The sequence below is a fragment of the Sceloporus occidentalis genome, unplaced genomic scaffold, assembly GCF_023333645.1.
Source record: "Sceloporus occidentalis isolate IW3139 unplaced genomic scaffold, rSceOcc1.0.p SCAF_275, whole genome shotgun sequence".
In the NCBI taxonomy this organism is placed as follows: Eukaryota; Metazoa; Chordata; class Lepidosauria; order Squamata; family Phrynosomatidae; genus Sceloporus; species Sceloporus occidentalis.
Window position 1 is genome coordinate 23117 of NW_028317255.1, and position 25723 is coordinate 48839.

Sequence of the window (25723 nt, forward strand, 5' to 3'; positions counted from 1 at the left end):
TGAAGTTATGGTACCAACCACAAAAGAGTCGTCGGTTAATGTTTGCTAAGCATGATGGGAAAAAAAGGTGAGAACACTTCCTGTATTGAGAAATAAATATTTCTTATTCGTGTAAGTTAAGTAGATATGAAAGTCTCTGGACTGGGTCTGGCAAATATCTGTTGGCTTGTAAGCTGTAACAAATTTCTGTTGAAATATATAGATGAACTGCCCCTCCACTCTCAGCACTTTGTGTAGATGCGGATGGTGCATCTTGTTAGACCCCATGGCACTCTTGGGAGAGTGAGCACAGGAGCGGGCTGATGATGCCTTTAATGGAGCTCATCTCCTGCAAGGCAAGTAGCTTTGTATCGTTTTTTTGGCATAAAGCAAGTGTGTCTTTTCAAAACAAGAGGTCAACAAAGTACGGTAGTTTAAGCACTAAGGGACAGAAATTTAATGCCATCGTATTTTTTAACCCAATATTGGTTTTAGGATTGGTAAATTGCACATGATGAAAGTTCTTCGCCATTCTTAATTCGTACTTTTAGAATGTTTTGAAGCGTCAGCCAATGATGTTTTGTAGAAAACGTATACCAAACTTTGGGGAGGAAGTTTCTTTAGTATAGAAGGTGTGTCTTGGTTAATAGGTTGTTCTAAGTTAGATGTGTCTGGTGCATGGTTAAGGGGCTTGGGTGGGGAAACATGTCAAAGGTGTAGAGATGATTCTAACAACACTTAACTATTATATGTATTGAAGTGCATACCAGGGCTGGAGGATACCTTCAAAAGTAAAGGGAAATAATCACTTGCTTAGAACACCATTAATCCTTGGAGGCCTTAGGTTCAAACTGAGGATAAGCTTAAAAGCCCATAAGATGCATCCCTGTTGCTTTTGACGGAGCTTTAGAATTTGTGCTTCTGCTTAAGCATATTCAGTGTGGGCAGGGTAGCTTTGCTGTGTTATTGCTTTGGGTAGGGCATGTAGACAAGAAAATTGTAAACAATAGTGTTTGTGTGTGCACTTGTCTGCTTTAGCTTTTGTTGTTTAAGAAGAAAGTATGGTTGTGTATCTTATTCTTTTATAATTTGCTGTACTGCAGTGCAAAACGTGTACCTCAATGTGACGCATTAAAGACTTGCATGGTCTGAACTGTATGTTGTGAACATTTGCACATTCCACTTTAGTGATTTAGTGATTCTATGGTTTTTCCATGTATAAAAATCTCATATACAAAACATGACCAAGTTTGATGCAGCAATTTTAGTATAGTAAAGCATGTGGTGGTTCTAGCAGAACAGGAACCGGTTACATGAAGGCAGGTCCCCTTATGCTTTTGTCACGTCAGATCTCCAATGATCAGCAGAAGCTTGGCAGGGCATTGTGGGATCTGTAGTTCAACACTAGTTGCTGGGCCTTTTAATAATCAGTCATGTAATAGAGAGTAGGTGGTAAAAGAGGAATTTGAAATGTGATGGGGCATCAGAAGGAGAAGCAATAAGAGAAGAGGTAGGAATAAGTACTGCCACTACAGAGTACGTTATTGGAATCCACAGGCCCCTACGACTGTGTCTAATTTGTCATAACCTTGGCTGAGTCGCTGACAGCCTGGAGTGCTACTCTTGTCATACATGACCTTGATCATTTACATGACATTATCAACTGGCAAACCATAAACACTGATTACGTTACAGTTTTCATTTAGCTAATGCAATCTTGTGTCATCTGTATGCTTCTCTGTGCTTCACATTGACATCTTGGATCTTTCCTTTTGTTTCTTTTGAATATTTTTCTGATCACAATATAATTTTAATCAGAACTCATCTGACAGAAGTAAAATATCATGTATGGACTTATCTGTGCCTTACAGATTTGCTTACTTTTTAATGTTACTTTTTTGTACTTTAAAATTTCTTTCTAACGTTTCTTTAAACCAATGTAGCAGTCAGAAAAAAGGTAAATTGTAATAACAAAGCTTGTAGCAGGAGCAGACCTTAGGAGCCATGGCTACCTGCCTCGGGAATTTGTCAAGCCCTAATCTATGCATTTCCCTGCAAAAAAACAAACAAAAAAAGCATTTGAAATGTAATTGTTATTATATGCATTAAAGAGAGTACTGAAGGCTGAGGTGTATTTTTTGGTTTTATATAGACAAATTGCCTTGAATCTGAGGAGCTTGCATTTTAATTTAGGCTCAATATGTGCTTACAGAGCATGTACTGCAACTTCTTGATGTATTCTCCCCGAGTATCTTATGCTAATGAATTCCCCAGTCTCCTACATATTTATTCTATCTAAAATTTAGAGAGAAATGGAAACACAGTAATGTGCAAATGAGCTATAGAAGAGACCATCTGCTCAGCAGCCATTAGGAAAGCTTCTCCTTACCAGCGCTTTCTGTTAACTGTACCAGCCAAGTTATTGCTGAGCAAAAGCTAAGATACTGTTTGCAGTTTGCTTCTGGTGCCTGGAACGGAATTCTAACCATTTAGCAGATTTGATGTTAGGACATTAGTCAAGTTGGATAGTTTATATCCCACCCCATCCCCTGATGAGGTGGGCAAAGTGGCATATCAGCGGGCACAGTGGCATATCAGCGGGGTATAAGGCATATCGGGGAGGCAGGTTGGGAAATAAAAACAAGAAATGCATTTTTATCAAAGTGTTTTTTATTCTGCTGTTTGTTTTTAACATCCAGTTTGTTCATGAAATTATCTTAAATAAACAAAAAAAATTACAATAAATCGTTATTTGCAGCCCTAGACAAATAGTGTGATGGAATCCCCATTATCAATGGCTTAGGCGTTTTTTGCATGGTATTCACTGGGCGGTGAATTCGTCTTTATTGGTTGTTATTCTGGCAGCAACCCGGGAACCTGAATGTGTATACCTTTTATGCTTTTCAGATTGTCTGTGTAGCTTGTTAAACATCCAGACTGTGGTCCTAAATTCAGGGTTAGAAGCCCTGATCTGCATTACTGAAGGCCTTCTAGATACTGTGTATCCTTCCAGCAAAGTAGGCATGGCAAGCACAGCTGGATAATTGAAGATTGCTTTGGATAAGGCTGGCCTTTTGTGCTTATGGCATGTGCCATTAATTTTGAGGGCAAGGCTGTACACCGCTTGTTATATTAGTGGGTTCACGTTCCCTTAGGAAAGTAACATTTGTTACCATAAACGGGCATTTCTGTTATTGCATGTATTGTGTATCATCACGGCATCAGGTGTCAATGGTAGATCTAAGAGGTCCGGATACCTGAATATGGAATACAACGTACAAAATACTTCTCCGAATAGTCAGTCCCAAAATATAAGCTGCCTATCATTTTCTAAACGGTAAAATCTAATACTACACTGTAAAAATAGCCAGGTGTGTACTGGTAAAAGGAAACATAATTTAACTTTTGTTTCAAAAACAAGGACATTTCTAAGTGACCCTAAACCTTACTTGGTGGATGACAAGCATGGTTAATTGGTTGATTTCCTTAACCTGTGTCACATTTACCCTTTTGTGGCCTTGCCAGGGGTAGCTAAAATGGCCAAATTAGGGTCTGTAACGTATATTCTTGCAGCCTCAGCTTTACAAGGTTACCTCAAGATCTTAGGAGCCTTCTTGATGGAAAAATTGACCTTTTAAAGCTTCCTTTGATCAATTTCACAAATATTATTTACCACTTTTGGTTTGTTTCCATACAAATTTGGCACCTTGTGTTACTTTCAATTGTAAGGTAACCGCACGTACATAAGTACTGATGTCGCACGTAGAAGTTTTAGCATATGTAGCTTGAATGGTCCTCCTAGTTTTTGTTACAACACTTGTTGAAGGCCTAGCGTAGGCTAGTTTATAATGTGTGCATAGGATGCATAGTGCATCTATGGAATGTGTTTATAGTGGAATGGTTGTTTAGTGTTGTGAAAAAAACTATATGTGTATATTGTTAGAAATGTTAACATTTTTGCTGTAGCCAGTAAAGAATGAGCATAGATGTGAGTAGGGCTGCAACTAACGATTATTTTAATAATCGATTAGTTGGCCGATTATTTTTTCGATTAATCGGATAAAAAAAATCAATTTTTTTAAATTTAAAATAATGTAATAAAAAACGTACAATTTACACTTTCATCTCTTTATTGCAATGGCCTCTCTCTATTCACCTTCTTATTTTACTGACATAATAATAAAAGCTACAAGAACCCAAACACAGTGTTTCTCAAACTAGGTTTTAATACAAAGTTGTTAGTAAATATTAATTCATATGTTAACTATTTTTCATATTTAATAAAAACTATGAGGAAAAAAAGCCTTGTTTAAATTTTTTTTATTTACCAAACTGCCCCCGGTTATGCACATCAGACCCCCAGCTTGCCACTCTGCCCCCATATATGCCTTATACCTCTTATATGCCAGATTCCACTGTGCCCCCCTGATATGCCACTGTGCCCCTGATATGCCTTATACTCCTTATATGCCAGTGATATGCAACTGAGCCCCCTGATATACCTTTTACCCCAAGATGTTTTATGACCCCCTGATATGCCTAATATCGATATGCCTTATACCCCCTATATGCCCTGAAATTCATAATACCCCCCATACACCACTATAACTCACCCATACACAACTTTGGCTCCTCCCCCTCCCATACTCCACTCTGCCTCCTCCCCCTCCCATACAACACTCTGGCTCCTCCCGCTCCCATACTCCACTCTGCCTCCTCCCCCTCCCATAATCCACTCTGCCTCCTCCCCCTCCCATACTCCACTCTGCCTCCTCCCCCCTCCCATACTCCACTCTGCCTGCTGTCAGCAACGGATCTTCACTAGACACCAGGGAGCCGGGTAGAGAGGCAGAGTGGCGTATGGGAGGGGGGAGGAGCCACAGTGGTGTATGGGAGGGTGGTTCCCATACACCCTTCTGACTCCTCCCCCCCTCCCATACACCGCTCTGCCTCTCTACCCGGCTCCGTTACTGTCAGTAACGGAGGCTGTCTGTGCGATGCACACCCCCACCAGCTGACAGAGAGGATGATTCTCTGTCAGCCTGTGAGTGTCTGCATCGCACAGACAGCCTCCGTTACTGCCCTTCACTTACACTGTGGCTTCTATGAAGCTGCAGTAAAAGTCCTTGGAGGAGGAGGGGGAGGAGTCAGAGGGGTGTATGGGAGGGGGGAGAGAGACGGAAATGAGAGACCGGCCGACAGTGAGGGGAATCCAGGTCTCCTGCAGCGGGATCTGGATTCCGGTGTTATAATCCGATCTCTGTTTGAGATCGGATTATTATAAGGAGAGGAGTTTTTCAGAGCATTTGCTCTGAAAAAAACCTCCTTTTATAATCGATAAAAATCGATTCGATTAATCGATGATGAAATTCGTTGCCAACGATTTTCATAATCGATTATTATCGATTATTATCGATTAGTTGTTTCAGCCCTAGATGTGAGCTCTTACAACTCTAACTTCTTTGTAATAGAGCCCATGGATGTTGAAATACATATTTAGTTTTAAAACTTAAGTATGTTTAGAACTAAGCAAGTGTTGTTCTGGGTACATAGTGGCTTAAGGTGTGATATTACAGATGCTTTACTGAAATTGTTGTTTTCGAGAACTCTGCCTAGCTTTTGGTGCAGCCATCAGGGAGCATTCCACCTGTTGAATAGGGTTGTGGGTCTTGAAATTTGACGGTGGCTACCTATCTTCTAGCAGAGGTCTATGGAAGAATGTGTGTGCATTTTATTTTAAGTAACATTTTGGGAGGGAACATTCTTACTCTGGTGGCACATATATTCATTACCTCCAGAGTTTGTTATGAACGATACATTTACAGCGTGAATAGCTTCTTACATCCTATATGTGATATATTCACTATTTCTCATTCCTCACCCTGTGAAATATCATTGGTGGATACAATTTGTGTTTCTTTCACTAAGAACCTTGTTTCCACAAAGTTAGGGACAGATAAACGCATGCATAACAACTGGTTTGGCAGGTAGGCTGAACGTCTGAGTGGCAGACAAATGCTATAACCCCTTAATGACCTTTGCCGGTTCAGGACCGTCATGACATAACGGTCACTAAATGACCTTTGCCGGTCCTGAACCGTCAAAAAATTAAATAAGCTTAGAAAGTGATCAACGATCACTTTCTTCGCTTAAACGGCGTTACTGTAATGCCTCGATGTCGAGGCATTCAGCAAGGCCGAGATCGGCATGGGGAGCCATGTCTGGCCCCTCCCCGGGGCGTCAACAGCCGCCATACATTGTATGGCGGCGGACGCCCGTTTTAAAAGCGTTTAGGAGGCGATCAACGATCGCCTCCTAAACTTAAATGGTGTCGCTGGAATGTCTCGATCAGGAGACATCCAGCGACACCAAACACTTAACCTCTGGATGGGCTGTGACCGCTCCGGTTCTTCAAGCAAGATGGCGGCCGCCCTGTAAAAGAAACGAACAAGTTTTTAAAGTTCGCTAGATGGTCTCCAGACCCTCTAGAGAACTCTGGCTCCACTTGCAGGTTGAATACAGGTACTGCATTCAACCATGCAAGTCAATGGAGCCCAGCTTTCTAATCACAATGTGATTAGTAAAATATAAAAAAAATGTAAAAAAAAAAAAAATGTAAAAAAAAAAGTGCTAACATTTAAAAATAATTATGCAGTGATGTCACTAGATGAACCATCCAATACCAGCCTAAAGTGTAAAAAAAATATTAAAAAAAGTATTAAAAAAATAAAATTAAAAAATAAAATTTATTATTTTGAGCAAGTGCAAAAATCTCAACAAAGAGTTAAAATAAAAGCACTTCAAATACCCAAGGGGTGTCTAATATAAAAAAAAAAAATGGCTGATGGGGTAAATTGGAGTGGCCGAGCTCAAAGATAGGGCAAAGGTACAGACTTTCCAAAATGGAGCGCACTTCCCAAATGTAGCATTTTAAATCTCAAACAACACGACAAACCCATGCATGTCGGGTATCACTACACTCAGGAGATGTTCCTGAACACACATTGGGGTGTTGTTTGACAGTGACATATACCAAAACCTGTATATCTATAACTAAAGTACAATTTGTGTGAAAAAAATAAATTACTATTACAAAGTTTGACAAAGTGTAGTTGTATAATTGGTGCATGGAAAGGGTTAAAATAACAGCATTTGTAATACCCTGGGGTGTCTAGTTTTCAAAAATATATGGTTTGACGGAGTTAAATTGAGTTAACCGGCTTCAAAGATATTCCAAAGAGGAGATGGAGGCAGAATGACCAAATGACCACCTGAATTACGCATGCCCCAAAAGTAGCCTTTTACCAGCCAAACAATCTGACAAGCCCATGCATGTGGGATATCGCTGTACTCAGGAGATATTCCTGAACACATATTGGGGTGTTGTTAGACAGTGGCATATACCAGGACCTGTATATCTATAACTAAAGTACAATTTGTGTGGGGAAAAATTTAAAAAAAAATACTATTACAAAGTTTGACAAAGTGTAGTTGTATAACTGTTGCATGGAAAGGGTTAAAATAACAGCATTTGAAATACCCTGGGGTGTCTAGTTTTCAAAAATATATGGTTTGAATGGGTTAAATTGAGTTAACCGGCTTCAAAGATGTTCCAAAGAGGAGATGGAGGCAGACCGACCAGATTTGTTAAAAAAGGTTTGGAAATCATAAAACGCTGCTTGTACTTATTGCCCTATAACAAAAAACAGCAAAAAAACATAAAAACTTTGGGTATTTCTAAACTCAGGACAAGTAGTAGAATCTATTTAGCTAGTTTTTTTACTTGCTTTTTTAGGTGAGTAAAAGATTTTTCAAATAATAGTCATAAAATGTGTTTTTTTTTCAATTTTTCACCATGTTTTTTTTATTTTTTTTATAGTAAATAAGATGATACGATCAAAATAATGGTATCTGAAGAAAGCCCAATATATAACTTATGTAGGTACACTAAATGGGTGAGGAGAAAATTACAGCTGAACACAAGCACCACAAAAGTGTCAAAACAGCCTCGGTCCCACAGGGTACAAAACGAAAAATGAGCCCGGTCCTTAAGGGGATAATGATGTGCCATGTCACCATTCATTTAGAAACAGGAAATAGATGAAAGCCCCTTTAGACTATGCGGTGGCGCATTAGCAGCGTACAGGGTAAAACCTGCCTCGGTCACGTGGACCTCAGTGGATTGGCAGAATGAATGATGACTGTGCAGCAAGTTGTTTGGCTGAGTAAACTTTAGTTTCCTTTGGTTGTTTTGTGGGATACTGCCCTCTAGTGTCTAAAAAGTACCTGCAATACATCGAACACACGGTATATTCCAGAGTATATTACAGTAAAATAATATCAAACAGTCCCCTTTTGTAACAACAGTGTATTTAGTTTAAAAGTCCTGACAATATGTTCACGTGTTTATCTCTATATAGTTGTGGCTGTGGCAAAAAATGTTGCATTACCCAGCAAAACTAGTCCTGTGTCGTGAAGAGGTTAAAGGCACTAGGCAGCTATCATATGCATTTGAGTGCATACGTAGGCTAGGGTGTTCCTTTAAATCAGGCAAATTGAAGGACACTTTCAACAGATTCCGCTACCATCATGTCTTGATAAAGTATGTTTTTCACCATAACCAAATATCAACCACAAAATGTTTATTAATAATGTTAAGAAATCCTTGTTTTTTGTTTTTTCTTATTTCCCTACAGTAGAGCAATGGCTCCTGAAATGTAAATCCTTGTGTGTTGTTTATTTGATGTATAATAGATAAATGCAGTTTATTATTTTTACTGTGGCTATCCCCCTATATATGGCATAGGATCATATGTAATGGCACCCAGTGTCATTTTTATCATACGCTTTAAAAGTAGAAAAAATTATAAATTACGGTATTAGTATTAGGGCTGTTTAGATAATTACAAGAGTAAATTTGTCCCACCCCATTTAATTAGTTAATAGGATTGATACTTGATGCCAGGGAAGCCATCTTTTTTTTTTTTTTTTATTTATTTTTTTAATTGCCTTTATAGGATGATATACCTTTCTCTATTTTGTATTGATATTGTATTTGTTGAATAATGTGCCCCTATCCGGAATTTCTTGTTTAAGCCAAAATGTAGAAATTACCCAATTTGTGGTAATCATGATTTGCATAATGAAATACAAAAGGTCTATTGTTGATAGGTAAACAGTAGACTTTTAAAGCCTTTTTTAGGGCCAAAGCACAACATGGAGGTGATGCTCACTTCGCATTTTATTCTAGTAATGTTCTGGTCATGTTTTTTTGATGATATTACAAATATGTCATTTATTCTTTGTAAAAATTACCAAATCATGCGTGAAATGAAAGATTTGTGCTACAGAAAATAGGTAGGTGTATCTCTCTGGAAACATATTTCTACACAGAGAACTCCAAGCCATTAAAGATCAATAAATAAGTAACGGAATTGCTTGGTCTCTGATACATACAGCTACAAATCTAGGTATCATTTTGATGCGGGGGGGATATTCATGGCACTCCACAGGGCCTGAAGAGCTGCCACTTTTCCTTCTTCTTGACAAACCCCATGTATGGAATTTCATGATCTTACATCGTATAATACTTAATACATCTCTAGCCTACATTTAGAGTGAAGAAATATTGGAATAATTATGGCTGGACACATTGACCCCAATGTATTTATACTGAATTTCAATCAGCAATTCAGGTATTCTCAGCGATTGTTACCTCTTCCATCGTCCCGCGGACAGGGGAGTTGAGATGCAGCCCGCGCGACCAGCCCCCTGCTTGTTCCGTCAGCGGGAACCGCCGCCGGGTCCATCTTGCTGGTAGACGTACGTCCCCGCAGAGATCAAGGGATCTTGACGGGGAGTGAACGGCTAACTCATGAATATTCATGTTCTTAAAGCAACATTTATCTTTTTTCTTCCTCCCCCTAATTAGGTGGGTAGGAGGATCCAGTTTGTAGAGGGATATTTAAACCCTCAGTAGGCACTACACCTTTTGCCTGTGATAGTGCCTTATAGCCTTCACTAGCGGTCCCTTGCTGATTATTTATTGTTTTCTGACTCCAGCAAGTTTTTGACCTTTGATGTTTGCTGCCTGCCCTGACCTCTGTTGTGACCCCGACTACTCTTTTGCCTGACCCCTGAATTTATTATTTTATTTATTATTTTGGTTCCTGAATGTTCTGAGCTTTGCTACGTTCCTGTTTACGCTATACATCTCTGTGCACTGTTGCTGGGCTCTCCATCTCCGCTAGGAGGCGCCTTTTCCAATTTCTGCAGTGTGGATCCACTGCCAATACCGCAGTCGTGACAGCGATGTACTCATAGATCTTTAGAGTCGTGTTTTGTTTAGAAAGATGAAATGTAATAACCATCTATAGTGTCCTAATCGAATGCACGGAACATAAGTCTATAAATGTAAGCATTGTCATGTAGGGTGAAAGATGCTTTTTTTAATTCGTAGGTATGGTAGAATACAGGGTCCTTAACTTGTGCATCTAAAATTTAAACCTAAGCAACTTAATCAATAAAATTAGTAATAAATTATTAAGTAAGCCGCTAGCAGACTTTGCATTTACTGAACCGGAAGTACCATCGAGTTAAAAAAAGCTTCGCCTGTAGATTTTGAAGGACGAATTCCCTCTGTGAGAAGGGCTGAGCTAGCATTGGTGATATGAGTGTAATTGAGCTGTGCGTTATGTAGGGCCATTTGGCCTTATTATCAGCAGAAACTTTTTTTCGAGCTTTGCCTTCAGATTGCAAAAAATATGTGAAAATTAATCTGTGCTAATATGTAAATATATATATATCATAATTAGTAAAAAAATATAATAAATATTACTCATACAATTGTATGTGTGTTCCTGTGCAAAATAAATGTTTTTTTACTAATTATGATATACCGTATTTGCTCAATTATAAGACGAGGTTTTTTCCAGAGCAAATGTTCTTATCATCGGGGTCTACTTATAATCAGACCTCAAATAGGTCTGACTATGAGACTAAGATCCAGATCCCCCGCAGCGATGCAGGGGACCTGGATCCTCCTGTCTCCCCCCCTCTCCAATTTACCGGCGCTTCTGAGTCCCCGGTGCTTAGTCCGGGCAGCGTGTAGAGCTGTCCGCGATTCGCGTACACAACTTCCGCTGCAGCGGACAGCTCTACACGCTGCCCGGACTAAGCACCGGGGACTCAGATGCAGGGGACCTGGATCCTCCCGTCTCCCCCTCCCCCACTTACCGGTGCTTCAGAGTCCCCGGTGCTTAGTCCGGGCAGCGTATAGAGCTGTACGCGATTTGCGTAGGCAACTTCCGCTCAAGCGGAAGTTGTGTACGAGAATCGCGTAGAGTTCTACGCGCTGCCCGGACTAAGCACCGTGGACTCTGAAGCACCGGTAAGTTTGGAGGAGGGAGTGTTAAATGGGGGGGCATAAGGCATTTCTGGAGGCAGAGTGCTCTGTGAAATGCCTTTTAACCCCCCTTAATGCCACTCTGCCTCCAGAAATGCCTTTTAACCCTCTATATGCCACTCTGCCTCCTGAAATGCCTCCTGAATGCTCCCTAACTGCCACTCTACCCCATAATATGCCTTTTAACCCCCTAAATGCCAGAGTGGCATAGGCATATAAGGCAATTCTGGAGGCAGAGTGGCACATAGGCGGTCAAAAGGCATATCATGGGGCACAGTTGGCATATAGTGGGTTAAAAGGCTTATCATGGGGCACAATAGCATTTAGAGGCTTAAAAGGCATATCATGGGGCACAGTGGCATATAGGGGGTATAAGACATTTCTGGGGCAGATGTGCAGGTTGAAAAAAAAAAGGAAAAAATTTTTTTTTTCTCAATCATAGCTTTTATTAACAAACAATTGTTCACATAGTTTACATGAATTAACATTTACTGGTAAAACTTTTTTCTTATAGGGTCGTCTTATATTCAGGCTTTTTCCTTTTTTTTCATAAATTAATATTCAGATTTTGGGAGGTCGTCTTATAATCAGGGTCGTCCTTATAATCAAGCAAATACGGTATATATGTATATATTTCTATATTAGCACATACCGATTTTCACATTGCACTTTTAGATAGAGCAGGACTTTTTTTCTTAAAGCTACTGGTACATTTTTACGAGTTGAATATTTGGTGCAACCCCTGGAGCTCATCACTAGATCTTTTTTCCCTCTTTCATTTTGCCTTTATATTTAACAGTAAAGCCAGTGGCATGAAATGGATCCACTTACCTTGGTTTAACTTCAGCCTCATTTGTTTTTGCACATAACTGTATGATGACACTGGTCACTACTATTTACAAGTCAGATATGTCTTTGTTTCTCCACACCTGCATATATGAAGCCACTTAGTCCACTTTGTCCAGGTTTAGATGGCCTGTTTGGCCCTGTTGTTTCCAGGTATATTTATTGACACCATCAGTGTTAGCCCCTGTTGGCACCGTGTGATAAAGTCTGTCCCTGTCCCCTACACCATCTCTGTGAAAGCTTGTATATTTGTCGTATGTTGAAACAAGCTGTATTCAGTATTGTGGAAGAATGTAACCACCACTTACTTTAATGCTTCCTATTAATATATGACTAGATGAATGGGAGAGTTCAGCAATATCAATGACATTCTCCTGGACCATTTCAGTGCTACCTCGCCGCTTAGCTATGGTTGTTTTACAATAGATTCACCTTTTGTGATTGATTGTTTTATATGTATATGCTATTTTTAATGCATAAAATTGCATCTGACAATTTATTTTCAGTTTCTGATTTTACACTTATTACTTAGGAAGCATGGGTTATCGTAATTGCAGAGGTCATACAAATGAAGAGTTTCAGTATAAACCCTGGAAATTTTTGATAAAACTCTAACCCCTTCATGTCTTATTTAGTTTATTATTTCCTAGTAGAATATTCTTAAAAATCCAACACCAATGTTTACTTGTAGTCAGTGTCTATTATATAGCCCTATAATAGCATATCAAGGTTTCTAATATTCCTTGAACATTTTGTTTTCCATTTAGAATCCGATGATTCTCAGGTCAAGGTTCAGGAGAAGAAGGCCGCTTCGAGCCATCCTCACTCTCAAGGACCGCTGTCAAATGTTGAATCCAGATCAGGTGAGTTTGTCTCTAATGCTGCACACTCTTTGACTGATATATTGTAAAACATGTCTACATCCTCTGCAAGACACCGTTATCATTGTGTTAGATAAGTAGTTTGTCTACGGATAATTAATCTGTGATGATGAACATGATCGTATCTGGGGAAACAGGGAAGTGTGAAATATCGGGTTTCTCCTTGTCTAGCTGGCAGCCTAATATGATAGTGGGAGAAATAGAAAGATGTAGCAAATCATGCAGTGAGCATGTGCCTTGAAAATAAAATACAGAGTATAGTTTTATCTTTAAGTACCAGTAGGTCAACTGAGGAGACATTGCTTTACAGTAATGTAGTTTAACTCCTTATGGCCAAGCTGCTTTTTTCTTTTTGTACCCCCTGAGACCGTTTCGAACATTTTTGCGGTGCTTGTGTTTAGCTGTAATTTTCTTCTCTCTCATTCACTGTACCCACACAAATTATATGGTGTTTTTTTACAGAAGAATAATAGTTTTCTTTTGATAACAACATTATTTTGATCAAATCTATGAATTTACTATAAAAAATAAAATATTGTAAAAAATTGGAAAAAAACTTATTCTGACATTTATTTGAAAAAATATTTGTCATCTGCAAAGACTAATACAAAAACCCTGCTAAGTAGATTTTAATATTTGTCTTGAGTTTAGAAATACCAAATATTTTCATGCTTTTTGCTTTTTTATAGGGCATTGAGTATAGTATTGCTATTTCAAAACTATTTTTTTTCAAACCTTGTAATCATGCCCCCTTGTCCTATTTGGGGGCATCTTTCACACCGGCCACTTCAGTTTACCCGCCATCAAACCACATATTTTTGAAAAACAGACACCTCAGGGTAATTTTCAATGCTAGCAATTTAACTATTTCCATACACTAATTTTACTAACATCTTTTGTCAAAGTTTGTGGTGTTAATTCCCCCCCCCCCACACGCAAATTGTACTTCAGGTATAAATTTACAGCCCCAATATGTACTCACTCCCGGGTACAGTGATACCACCCATGCATGGGTTTGCTGGGTTGTTTGGGGGCTAACAGGCCACATTTCGGACATGCGCAATTCAGTATTTTTCAACATAGAATTGTGACATCTGGTCAGCCTGCCCCATGTCCATCTTTGAATCCAGCCAATTCAATTTAATCCATAAAACCGTATATTTTTTAAAACAAGATATTTCAAATAGTGGTATTTTAACACTTTCCATGCATTAATTCTTCCACCAGACTTTGTCAAAGTTTTTGGTAGTATTTTTTTACATACATCGTAATTTAGGTATGAATTTACAGCTTCTGCTATGTGTCACTGCCAAACAACTCCCCAATAGGTGTTCAGCAACATTTACTGAGCACAGTGATACCCATGCATAGGTTTGTTGGGGTGTTTGGGGGCTAAAAGGCTACATTTGGGAGGTGCGCTTTTAAAAAATATATATTTTGGCATCTGGTGAGTCTGCGCCCATCTCCTATTTGGGGCATCGTTGAATCCGGCCAATTCTATTTACCCCGTCGAACCATACATTTTTGAAAACTAAACATGCCTGTCACGGCACAGCGTACAGGAGGAGACACCGTAGTCAGGTAGGACTGGCAAAGGATGGTCCAGAGAGCCGAGGTCAGGATACCGGAGAGCAGGATAGTCGAGGAGCAAGCCGAGGTCAGGATACCAGATATTAGGATAGTCGAGGAGTAAGCCGAGGTCAGGATACCAGAGATCAGAGTAGTCGTGGAACAGGCCGAGGTCAATAACAGGAACAACAAGAACGCGTACTGGGAAGGCACTACCGAGATAGGCACGACCATCAGAAGGCAAAGTCTCAGAGTTAGGAAGTCTCTTAAATAGGCACAGGAAATAGGCACTAATTGGAGATCTCCCGCCAAAATTCAAGTGCCGATACGTCACTTCCTGCGCGGCCATCTTGTGGTTGGCGATTACGTAGTCTTCCCATATAAGTCGAGGTAGTACCAGCCGGCGCCACTAGGTGGCGCGAAGAAGGAGTCCGGATTCCAGAAGAGGACCCGTCTCCCGGCTGCAGCTGCTGAGGACGCACCGTGCAGGTAGGCGGTCTCCCTCTTCCTCGCAGCGGCGGCTGCTGTGTAGAAGCGGGGGGTCTCCCCCTTCTTCGCGGCGGCTGCGGCTGGAGTGTAGAGGCGGGGGGTCTCCCCCTTCTTCGCGGCGGCTGTGGCTGGAGCTGCCATGCAGAGGCGGGGGGTCTCCCCCTTCTTCGTGGCGGCTGCGGCTGGAGCTGCCATGCAGAGGCGGGGGGTCTCCCCCTTCTTCGTGGCGGCTGCGGCTGGAGCTGCCGTGCAGAGGCAGGGGGGTCTCCCCCTTCTTCGCGGCGGCTGCTGCTGCCGATCCGAAGCGGGGGGGTCTCCCTCTTCTTCTCGGCAGCTGCGGCTGCCGGACCGAAGCGGGGGGTCTCCCCCTACCTCGCGGCGGCTACGGTTGCTGCCCGGCGGGTCTAACCGTCGGGTATTTGACAATGCCATGGGTATTTTAAATGCCAATATTCCAACTTTTTCCATGCCAGGATTTTTTTTTGGAAGATACAGCGTTAATTTTAAGACTTTTATATTTTTGGACATTTTGTTGCAAATGGATGGTTCCCCTGATGGTAACATCACTAGAGAAATATTTTTACGTTTCCACATTTTTAAAAAAAAATGTTGTTAAACTATTCTTTTTAAAATATTTATTTAAGTGGGCTCCATTGACTTACATGACTGGAGAGACCCTCTTGGGAACTCGTTTATTTTTTAATGGGTGCCGCCATCTTGCAAAATCTCTTGCTATGGTGCTTTTGCCTTGCACATCATTGATCGTTAAGGGGATATGAAAGTGGGGTTTATTACAATGAACTTCCTTTATATGGAGAGATGGTGGGTCAGATATTTTGGATTACTTGCTCAAATGCCGCACCAAACTTTGAAATGCTAATTAATTGCTGCTTACGTAATGAAGTGCTTTCCTGCGCAGACTTTCATGAGTCAGAGGGTCCCTTTGAGTTGTTAGGACTAAGCTATTGTATGACTTTCAAAATTGTTCACCACAAGGCAGTATGATTGTAATGTTTGTCTAGCAGGTAGTAATAGGTTTACATAACTTAGTCCTGACTTAAATACATAGAACCAACCCAGTTGATTTGGCATGCCAAAACACGGGTAAGGAAATTGTTTCTCTGTTGGTAGTCCATCACAAGATTGGTCCAGTGTTGTCCTTATATTGTGTGAGGGGCAAACGAATAGGATTAGTGGAACGGAGAACCAAAGACCCAGAGAGGGTCCATTCGGTCTGAGGTGTGCCATGACGACGTACCAGGTAGGCCTATAGTGGGCCACCCCGTAAATAGAAATGAAAGAAAGGATAGAGGAGAAAAGAGGAAATAAAAGGAAGGAAATTAAAAGGGGGGGGGCAAGGGAGGGCAACGTTAGGAGCTGCAACGTAGCTGTGGAAGGGAGAGGCGTTGGTTAAATAACCATAGCCCCTCCCACAACTACAGGCTAATATACATCAGCCTTCACATTTGTGTGAGGGGCAAACGAATAGGATTAGTGGAACGGAGAACCAAAGACCCAGAGAGGGTCCATTCGGTCTGAGGTGTGCCATGACCGACATACCAGGTAGGCCTATAGTGGGCAAAAAGAAGAAGACAAAGTTAGTCGTACCATAACATGACAATATGAATGACCAAGCTTATTAAGCGAGTGACGTGAAGGCATTACGCATTCCCGAGATTGGTTGTGAGATATAAAGAAGGAAACACGAGGAGTTCCATCTGCCTAGCTTTTAATCACCTGGGCTGGAACTTATTCTTAGACGCTGCCCCGATTACGCGAGTGGGTTAAGGCCAATCCTGGTACGTAATAACCCAACATATCTGAAAAACATGACTGACGACAACGGCTCCCTGGGGAAGGGCAAAAGAAGACTGGCTTTTGGTTTCCCAGTCAAAAACCAACAACAAGGCTCCCAGGACTGCAAGTGGGCACCAAACTGAGTCGTAAGAAAAAACGTAATTCGTGTACTTGGCCGGACCGATTCGTTTTTGTACGACCGAGGGACAGAACGAAATGATCAGCAACAGAACACAAGTCCGAGACTTCAGAGATGTCGAAGAATAAAGCGTAATGGCCAGTACCTTCGGTCGCATGAACCAACGAAGGCTGACTTACCGTCCCAGTAAAATAAGGACTGCAACTGGGCACCCGGGGACATTGGTAGGAAGAAACAGTGTACTCGGACCGGATTAATTCGTTTCGTATGACCGAGTGACAGCTCGTAATGATCAGAAGAACCGAAGCTGAATTAAGTACCGTAGCCAGCTCACCAAGCTGCCTGTATCCGAAAAAATTACATGGAAGCTTAAGCACTATACATGTACCAGGACTAAACAGGATGTCCATTAACATTAGCAAATCTCTTACTCGCCATCCATTGGTGAATTACCGGGGGACTTCACTGGCTTGACCATGCAGACCTCTAATACGTTATATCCGGGTGAGAAGAAACCAGAGAGGTTCTTTAGAACTACAATATTGATCTTCTGTTAGGAAAAGCTTCACCGTGAACTAATAGTGGATACGGTCAGATTGTCAGCTCTGAGGGACAGTTTGCGTATAATCGTCAATGTGTGAATATGAGTGGATGATGACATCCGCTGAGCGAGACCAGAAGGCTCACACTGGATCCTTTCTCTAAACGTCCCACTCACTGGAGCTAGAGCCTGAGAAGCAGACACGTAACGGACTCACGGACATGGAGCCTGAGAAGCAGACACGTAACGGACTCACGGACGCGGAGAAGCAGACACGTAACGGACTCACGGACGCGGAGAAGCAGACACGTAACGGACGCGGAGAAGCAGACAAGTACCGGACTCACGGACGCGGAGAAGCAGACACGTACCGGACTCACGGACGCGGAGAAGCAGACACGTACCGGACTCACGGACGCGGAGAAGCAGACACGTACCGGACTCACGGACGCGGAGAAGCAGACACGTACCGGACTCACGGACGCGGAGAAGCAGACACGTACCGGACTCACGGACGTGGAGCCTGAGAAGCAGCCATGTAACGGACTCACAGACGTGGAGCCTGAGAAGCAGCCATGTAACGGACTCACAGACGTGGAGCCTGAGAAGCAGCCATGTAACGGACTCGCAGACGTGGAGCCTGAGAAGCAGCCATGTAACGGACTCGCAGACGTGGAGCCTGAGAAGCAGCCATGTAACGGACTCGCAGACGTGGAGCCTGAGAAGCAGCCATGTAACAGATTCACGGACATGGAGCGACAACCATGATCTTACCCCCCTCCATTGACTCTTGCCACAGCGGCGCATTTAAAGGAAAACTCATTAGCCGGAATAAGGGAAACTATGCTAAAGCTCGTATAGAAAATAAGGGGCAGGGAGCTTCTTGAGGTACAGCCATAATACCTGTAAAGGAACCACATGCTAAACCCTAATCTGGAATTACGGGGAGGGATGAAAAACAGCAGCTTCTCTTAAAACCGGATTCCACACTTAATAGGAGATAGACATTGCTTGAGAAATAATGCCCCGGGGCACATCGCTTTGGTAGGGCCCAATGGCATCCGTGCAAATATGACGTAGCATGAATAGACTAACATGGCAACCAGTGGTGGCAGGGCCTGCAGGAGAGGAAGGGGGCAGGCCTGCCGGTGCAAGCTGGGCTTCCAAAATTGGCTAATCTCTCGTAAATTAAGGAGACCGATGCCACCCACTAGTGAGGTGAGCATGTCCCTCATTGCGCCCTGTCCACAAAACTAGATTGTGGCGGGCTGGATCTATGAGGAGGAGACGGGACAAGCAAACGGTGGGTAGATTCCGCTATGCTGGCCGAGGCAGAGAAAGGAATGCATCACCTTGTTAGCAACAGACTGAGCATGGAGGGAATGTGAGGCGGCAAAGTCTGACCCAGGAGCGTGTGAACAGGGAATGGAGGACCTCTCTTCTTGATCGGATAGGAATGACAAGTAACCTCCAAGCGAGGAGGGGAGATTGCCTCGGGGTGGGGCAGGGGGGCCAACTGCCTAGTTCAAGGAGGCCGTCTATCTAAGCGGGGACGTAACGAGGTCTCGAGAATATTGCCTCCTATCTGACTCACTAAACCTGACACTCTACGGTTAGCAACCCCCTGGAACATCTGTTTCTTCCAATTATTGGAAAAGGGGCCCGGTTGTAATGACTGGAACCGACCTGCCGGTAATCTAATTATAGGAATGGGAAACCAGACTGAGATAAAACAGAGTACCTCAATAATAACGTGAGCTGTAATCGTGTAAAGCAACGTGAAGAAAAAATTTTGAGCGGGACGGTTGATACGTGGAACCGCCTCCCAGCAGAAGACAACCATGAATACTTGAATTAGCAACAAGAGGCAAATAGCAGTACGTAAGGTGGCAGTCCGCTCAGGGCCAAGCTGTAATCGTGTACAGTAACGTGAAGAAAAATCCGAGCGGGGTGGTTGATACGTGGAACCGCCTCTCAGCAGAAGCGGTAGAGGCCAACAATGAGTATCTGAATTAGCAACAAAAGGCAATAACCGTACCTGACTAGACGACTGGTTAAGAAGACTTGTAACAGAAAGTACTTGAAGACCAAACGCAACAAATATACATAAACAGACCACGTGACATGGGCACTTGTCCTAAATAACAAGCACCAATAATGAATAAAAGAGGGGGGCCAGCGAGAGTTCGGGGGGCCAGCCCTACTACCAGAAATACACAACAAATGTAACCTGCACATACAAGAACCAGCACAGAGAATACATAAGAACAAACCAGTATCCCATGGCCAAGCTGGATAGTGTAGAGTAACGTGAAGAAAATTCGAGGAGGACCGGTTGATACATGGAGCAGCCTGCCAGCAGAAGTGGCCGAGGGCAACAGACAGTTCCTCAATTAGCAATAACAGTGACAGAGGAAATAACAGAACATGAGGTGGTTGTCCTGTCTGTAACTGCTTTGGAGGCGACCAAAGCAACAATATATATATATATATATATATATATATATATATATATATACACACACACACACATACAAATCATGTGACCAGCCTAAATAACTCGCACTAATAGTGAACAAAGGGTTAATGAAAAAAGTGGTTAACTGGCAACCCTTATCTGACTCTAGCAACAGAAATTCCTCAAGCAGGGCCGGTTGATACATGGAACAGTCTCCCAACAGAGTAAAATAGTGAATATAGCTTGTATGCTGATTGTTATCCACAAATGGTGTGTTCATGAATTAATTGGAGTTAAGTATAATTTGAAAAGTACTCTAACAACCAATGTAAATGACCAGCTGTAGCATACAACGAGTAACTCCAAGAACGATATAGCGAGCGACTGAAAATACGCTTGGAAAAGGAAATGAACCTCCATAAAAGCGCAGACATAGTAACATGAGCTGAACAGTATAAAAGCATGAAGGAAAGAGAGCGTGCGTAATGATGTGTAGTGCAGGACTAGAGGTATCAACAGGTATCGGTAGTAAAAGGGTTAACAGGCTTAGTAACGATTGAGTATGAGAAGTGCACCTGAGTGGCCATGCATACAAATAAACAAGGCGAATCAAGAGAAGTACCCAGCATAGCGCCACTGAACTGCTACCTTTAACACAGATGTTGTAATTAGGCACGGTTAGTAAAAGAAACATAGAGATTACGAAGAAAGTGAAAACAGGCTTGGGAAGGTTTATGTTTGATTAACAGCACCTGTGCAGCGCCCTGCATACACAAAGCAGTCTGTAAACAACAACAAAACCCCACGTAGACCCCGTAAATGAGTTAATAAACGACCAAGCAAGCAACGAGAAAATAAGTATAACCTGAAGGGGGGTGCCCCCTCTCGAATAACCCCGTTTGGCTCCTGAAACGCAGACATGCCACACTGCCAATACTAGCCGAAAACTGCAATGTTCCTTCCTGAAGTTCCATGACATCACTTCCTGTATAGATCAGCCAACGTTAGGAGCTGTAACGTAGCTGTGGAAGGGAGAGGCGTTGGTTAAATAACCATAGCCCCTCCCACAACTACAGGCTAATACATCAGCCTTCACATGTATCCAGCCCTTGCCTATTGTTTTACAGCATTCTTTAAGTTAATGAAAGACCTTTATTATCTTATTGCTGTGATAGATTGAGACCCAGCAGTATATTCTTACCCAGTAAGCAGTATGATGTGTTAGCTGACAAAATCACATGTTTTGTACACAAATTAAACAAATATGAGACATTAAAAACCTCTATCTTTTTCCATGAATTTTTACAGAGCCTCATATTACTCTGAAAGTTGACCAGAGACAACGGCTTGCTCGAGAACGCAGAGAAGAACGAGAGAAATTAATAGGTATGTCTCATGCAAAAATTGCCTTTTGTCTTAAATTGTAATGCAAATGCCATATTGAAAAATGTGTTTCACCTTTATAAATTAATTGCTTTTCCTAGAGATATAGTAGCAGCTTTATGCATTTGCAGTGAATTGTAAGCTTTCTCCCCTACCTGAAGCTATACCATGCATTCTGCTGTGCCTTAAGCTAGGGATGAAGAAAGGACTGTGCTGTTTGCATGCAGTGCCCTGCCTCGGCCTAAGACCGCATGCAGTGCCCTGCCTCGGCCTAAGACTGAACGCTCTGGCCTCTCACTCTCGTAGCTCAGTGTATGTCAGTTTCCTTTCTGCCTAGTCTGGCTGTAATTCATATAGTTAGAGAAAATCTATCAATGAATAGAAGATGTTGCAGGAAAAAATAGTCTTGTACGTGACCCAAATAAGATTCTGTTCGGTGGTTAGTGTTTTTGTGCAGGCACTAGAACTTGGAAAATGAAAATCCAGTTTTCCCTCAGGGCTCTCTTTGTAGATAAAGTTACATTTCCATTGGGAGGAAACATTAAACATTAACCTAGATACTTGTTAACATGCTAATAAACCTGGTGATTTCCTCTCAGAGAGATTGATTGCCAACTGTCCCAGATACACCGGGAGTGACATCACGTATTCGTACAAATGTGAAAAGCAAATAAGGTGTGCACAATGTGATGCCTTATCCTTGCAACAAAGCCCATACCAATATCAATAACAGAGCAGAAGTTAGCTGATGGAGATAAAATGTACTTTAAACTCAAATACACCAGATGTACAAAATATAATTTGTTTTGTAGAACACGATTATTAAACTTTAGATCCAAAATGAGCTCATAATACAGTGTGATCACAGGAGATCAATGAGAATGTGTACTGACACCTAACACACTAGTCACACTTGGTGCAGGACGCCGCATACTTTAATTACCGTATTTGCTCGATTATAAGACGACCCTGATTATAAGACGACCCCCCAAATCTTAATATTAATTTAGGAAAAAAAGAAAAAGCCTGAATATAAGACGACCCTATAGGAAAAAAGTTTTACCAGTAAATTTTAATTCATTTAAACACTTTTTTTAATAAAAGCTATGCTTGAGAAAAATATTTTGGTTTTATTTCCTTCTATTTTCCAACCTGCCTCCTAGTTATGCACATCTGCCCCAGAAGTGCCTTATACCCCCTATATGCCACTGTGCCCCATGATATGCCTTTTAACCCTCTAAATGCCACAGTGCCCCATAATATGCCTTTTAACCCTATATGCCACTGTGCCCCATGATATGCCTTTTAACCCTATATGCCACTCTGGCACTTAGAGGATTAAAAGGCATATTATGGCATATAGGGAGGTTTAAGGCATTTCAGGAGGCAGAGTGGCATTAAAGGGGTTAAAAAGCATTTCACAGAGCACTCTGCCTCCAGAAATGCCTTACACCCCCCATTTAACACTCCCCCTCCCTCTTCCAAACTTACCGGTGCTTCTGAGTTGGGGGGGCGCATAACACAGGAGGATCCAGGTCCCCTGCATCTGAGCCCCCGGTGCTTAGTCCGGGCAGCATGTAGAGCTCCACGCGATATAATCGCGTAGAGCTCTACACGATACAATCGCGTAGAGCTCTACACGCTGCCCGGACTAAGCACCGGGGACTCAGAAGCACCGGTAAGTTGGAGGGGGCATAACACAGGAGGATGCAGGTCCCCTGCATCCTCCTGTGTTATGCCCCCCCCCCCTCCAACTTACCGGTGCTTCTGAGTCCCCGGTGCTTAGTCCGGGCAGCGTGTAGAGCTCTACGCGATTGTACCTACACGCAGCCCGGACTAAGCACCGGGGACTCAGAAGCACCGGTAAGTTGGGGGGGGGGGTTAACACAGGAGGATCCAGGTCCTCTGCATCGCTGCGGGGGATCTGGATCTTAGTCTCATAATCAGACCTATTTGAGGTCTGATTATAAGACGACCCTGATTATAAGACGAGGGGTATTTTTCAGAGCATTTGCTCTGGAAAAAACCTCGTCTTATAATCGAGCAAATACGGTATTGATCACTGTATGACCAAATAACATGAAGTCCCACACAGCTGGTTTGGAAGAGGCAATCCTCAAAGAATTCAAAGAGGGCGTACTTTTATTTTTCATGTGTATTTTTTAGAATATATAGCAGGCTCTCTTTAGTACTCTTGATTAGCCCCTAAAGGACAATGGGCGGTCCCTAAACCCATTGAAAACAATGCATTTTGAGCCCGTACATGTACGGGCTTTGTCATTAAGGGGTTAAAGAGTCCGTGACAGGTTAGTCTAGCCATGGTATATGTTAATAGATATAGTTTGTTCCATGTGAAAGTGTGTTCAACTGCTATAAGTATGCAAAGTACATTTTAGTTATGTATTCAGGAGTATAAAGCATAAACCACAGTTTGTATTAGTTTGTACATATGGGGACACAACCATATTCTAAGCTATCATCCAAATATTTCAGTGCTCTACAAAGCAGTTCAAAACATACATAAAAACACGGTATTTCTTTAAGTATATGGATAAAGTGCATTTATCTACCCCATATAACATAAACCTTTGGGTTCTTCATTTTTGTTGCAGCTGCCAGAGAGTCGCTGTGGTTAGAGAAGGAGGCCAGGGCTCGCCAGCACTATGAGAAACATCTAGAAGAACGCAAGAAGAAGCTGGAGGAACAGAGAATAAAAGAAGAACGGCGGCGAGCTGCTGTTGATGAAAAACGAAAGATGAGATTGGAAGAAGAGAAAGTAAGTGGCACACCAGTGTACCTCAGCCTGGAAAAATATAAAAAATTTTGTACAGCAGACAGAAAATGAGTTGGTGAAACAGAGTAGGATCTGGTAGAAAACGATTGGATCATCATTAAATATCGATATCATGGTTAGTTCTTTATAATAAACAATGAATAACGTGTTGAAAAGCAATTCTCCCAACCAAGCCTTTACTGAGAGGGCTGTGAATATTGGAGTTTTGTGCTGCTGCACAAGGTGGGAATGTTTACCTATTTGCCTTTCTGTTGAAGGAACGCCATGAAGCCGTTGTGAGACGCACGATGGAAAGGGGCCAAAAGCCAAAACAAAAGAACAGCCGTTGGTCGTGGGGTGGAGCATTGCAGAGCCACACTAACATTAGCAGCTCAGGTAAAACAGAATAAGGCCAGATCGTATACATGCTTAAGCTTATGTGAGCAGGTGTAGGGGTCACCCACAAAGCTATGGCACTCGATAACCTGTGCACCATGGATAGACAAATTGTTTGTTGTCATCCATAATAAGGCTTATGGAGATAACTGGTCCTTGTCACCAAATCATAATTCTGATGATTTAGTAAAAGTCATTTTTATCTTCATTATGATTCTTATATATATTTTCCTTAATGTATTCCTGGGATCTTCTTCATCTACAATCGCCTGTATAAAATAGAAATACAGATAAAGATATGTTTTGTCTCTATAATATATATTATGACTGCCTGCTCTCTGGTAACAATTTGTATTTATATCTCTTATCGGTACACACTGTTTGGGCAGCTGGTATATAAAGTCCACAGTGAATTAAATAGATTAGGTCGTAATAACTGCCTGGGTTTTAGCCCCCATCAGTCTCGTCCAAAGATAAACGTAGAGGGTACTGTTAATTCAGCTTACATCAAAGTATATAAATGTTTTCTCTCTTCTGATACAAATACCTTTATTTTGTTTTTATGTATTTTTTTACTTTGCTGTCATGTTGCTGCTCCCAGGTTACTTTGAGTCATCTTTTACCACTGCTGATCTGTGTGAATTGGCACACCATTTGCGAGCCAAGGGTGGTGTTAAGAGAGGTGCCACTTAAACCACTATGATGTGTTAATTCTCCTTAAAACACCTGTTGCTCTTTTTTACATGTGTAGACCTCCCCTACTCTGTAGCATTTTTGTGATCATTTCCTAGTGAATTCATTACTTAACAATAATGCCAGATATTAATTGTGCCTACCAAAAAAAATATGTATAACCTATCTGACTTCAAGATTTTCCATTATACCCTTCTTGTGGTTTGCGTAAACTTTCAGCAAGAAGGGATACAAAACCTTGAACATTCTACAGCTTAACTGTTTTTTTTTGGTGTTTGTTTTAATTAATGCATGGTCATCCTTTTGGTATTACAAATTTGGCTACTTAACCCCCCAGTACATCATTTATGAAGTACGGTGGATATTGTTGTTTAG

The 25723-nt window shown here is 41.8% G+C and overlaps 1 protein-coding gene across 1 annotated transcript in view; it reads left to right on the forward strand.

Moving 5' to 3' along the window:
* LOC149275610 (ensconsin-like) overlaps positions 1-25723 on the forward strand; it is a 67955-nt gene that overhangs the window by 23062 nt on the left and 19170 nt on the right. The window contains exons 2-3 of the mRNA XM_089504532.1: positions 24099-24262; positions 24538-24655. Coding sequence (XP_089360658.1) covers positions 24099-24262; positions 24538-24655 — 282 coding nt within the window. The remainder of the gene's footprint in view (positions 1-24098; positions 24263-24537; positions 24656-25723) is intronic.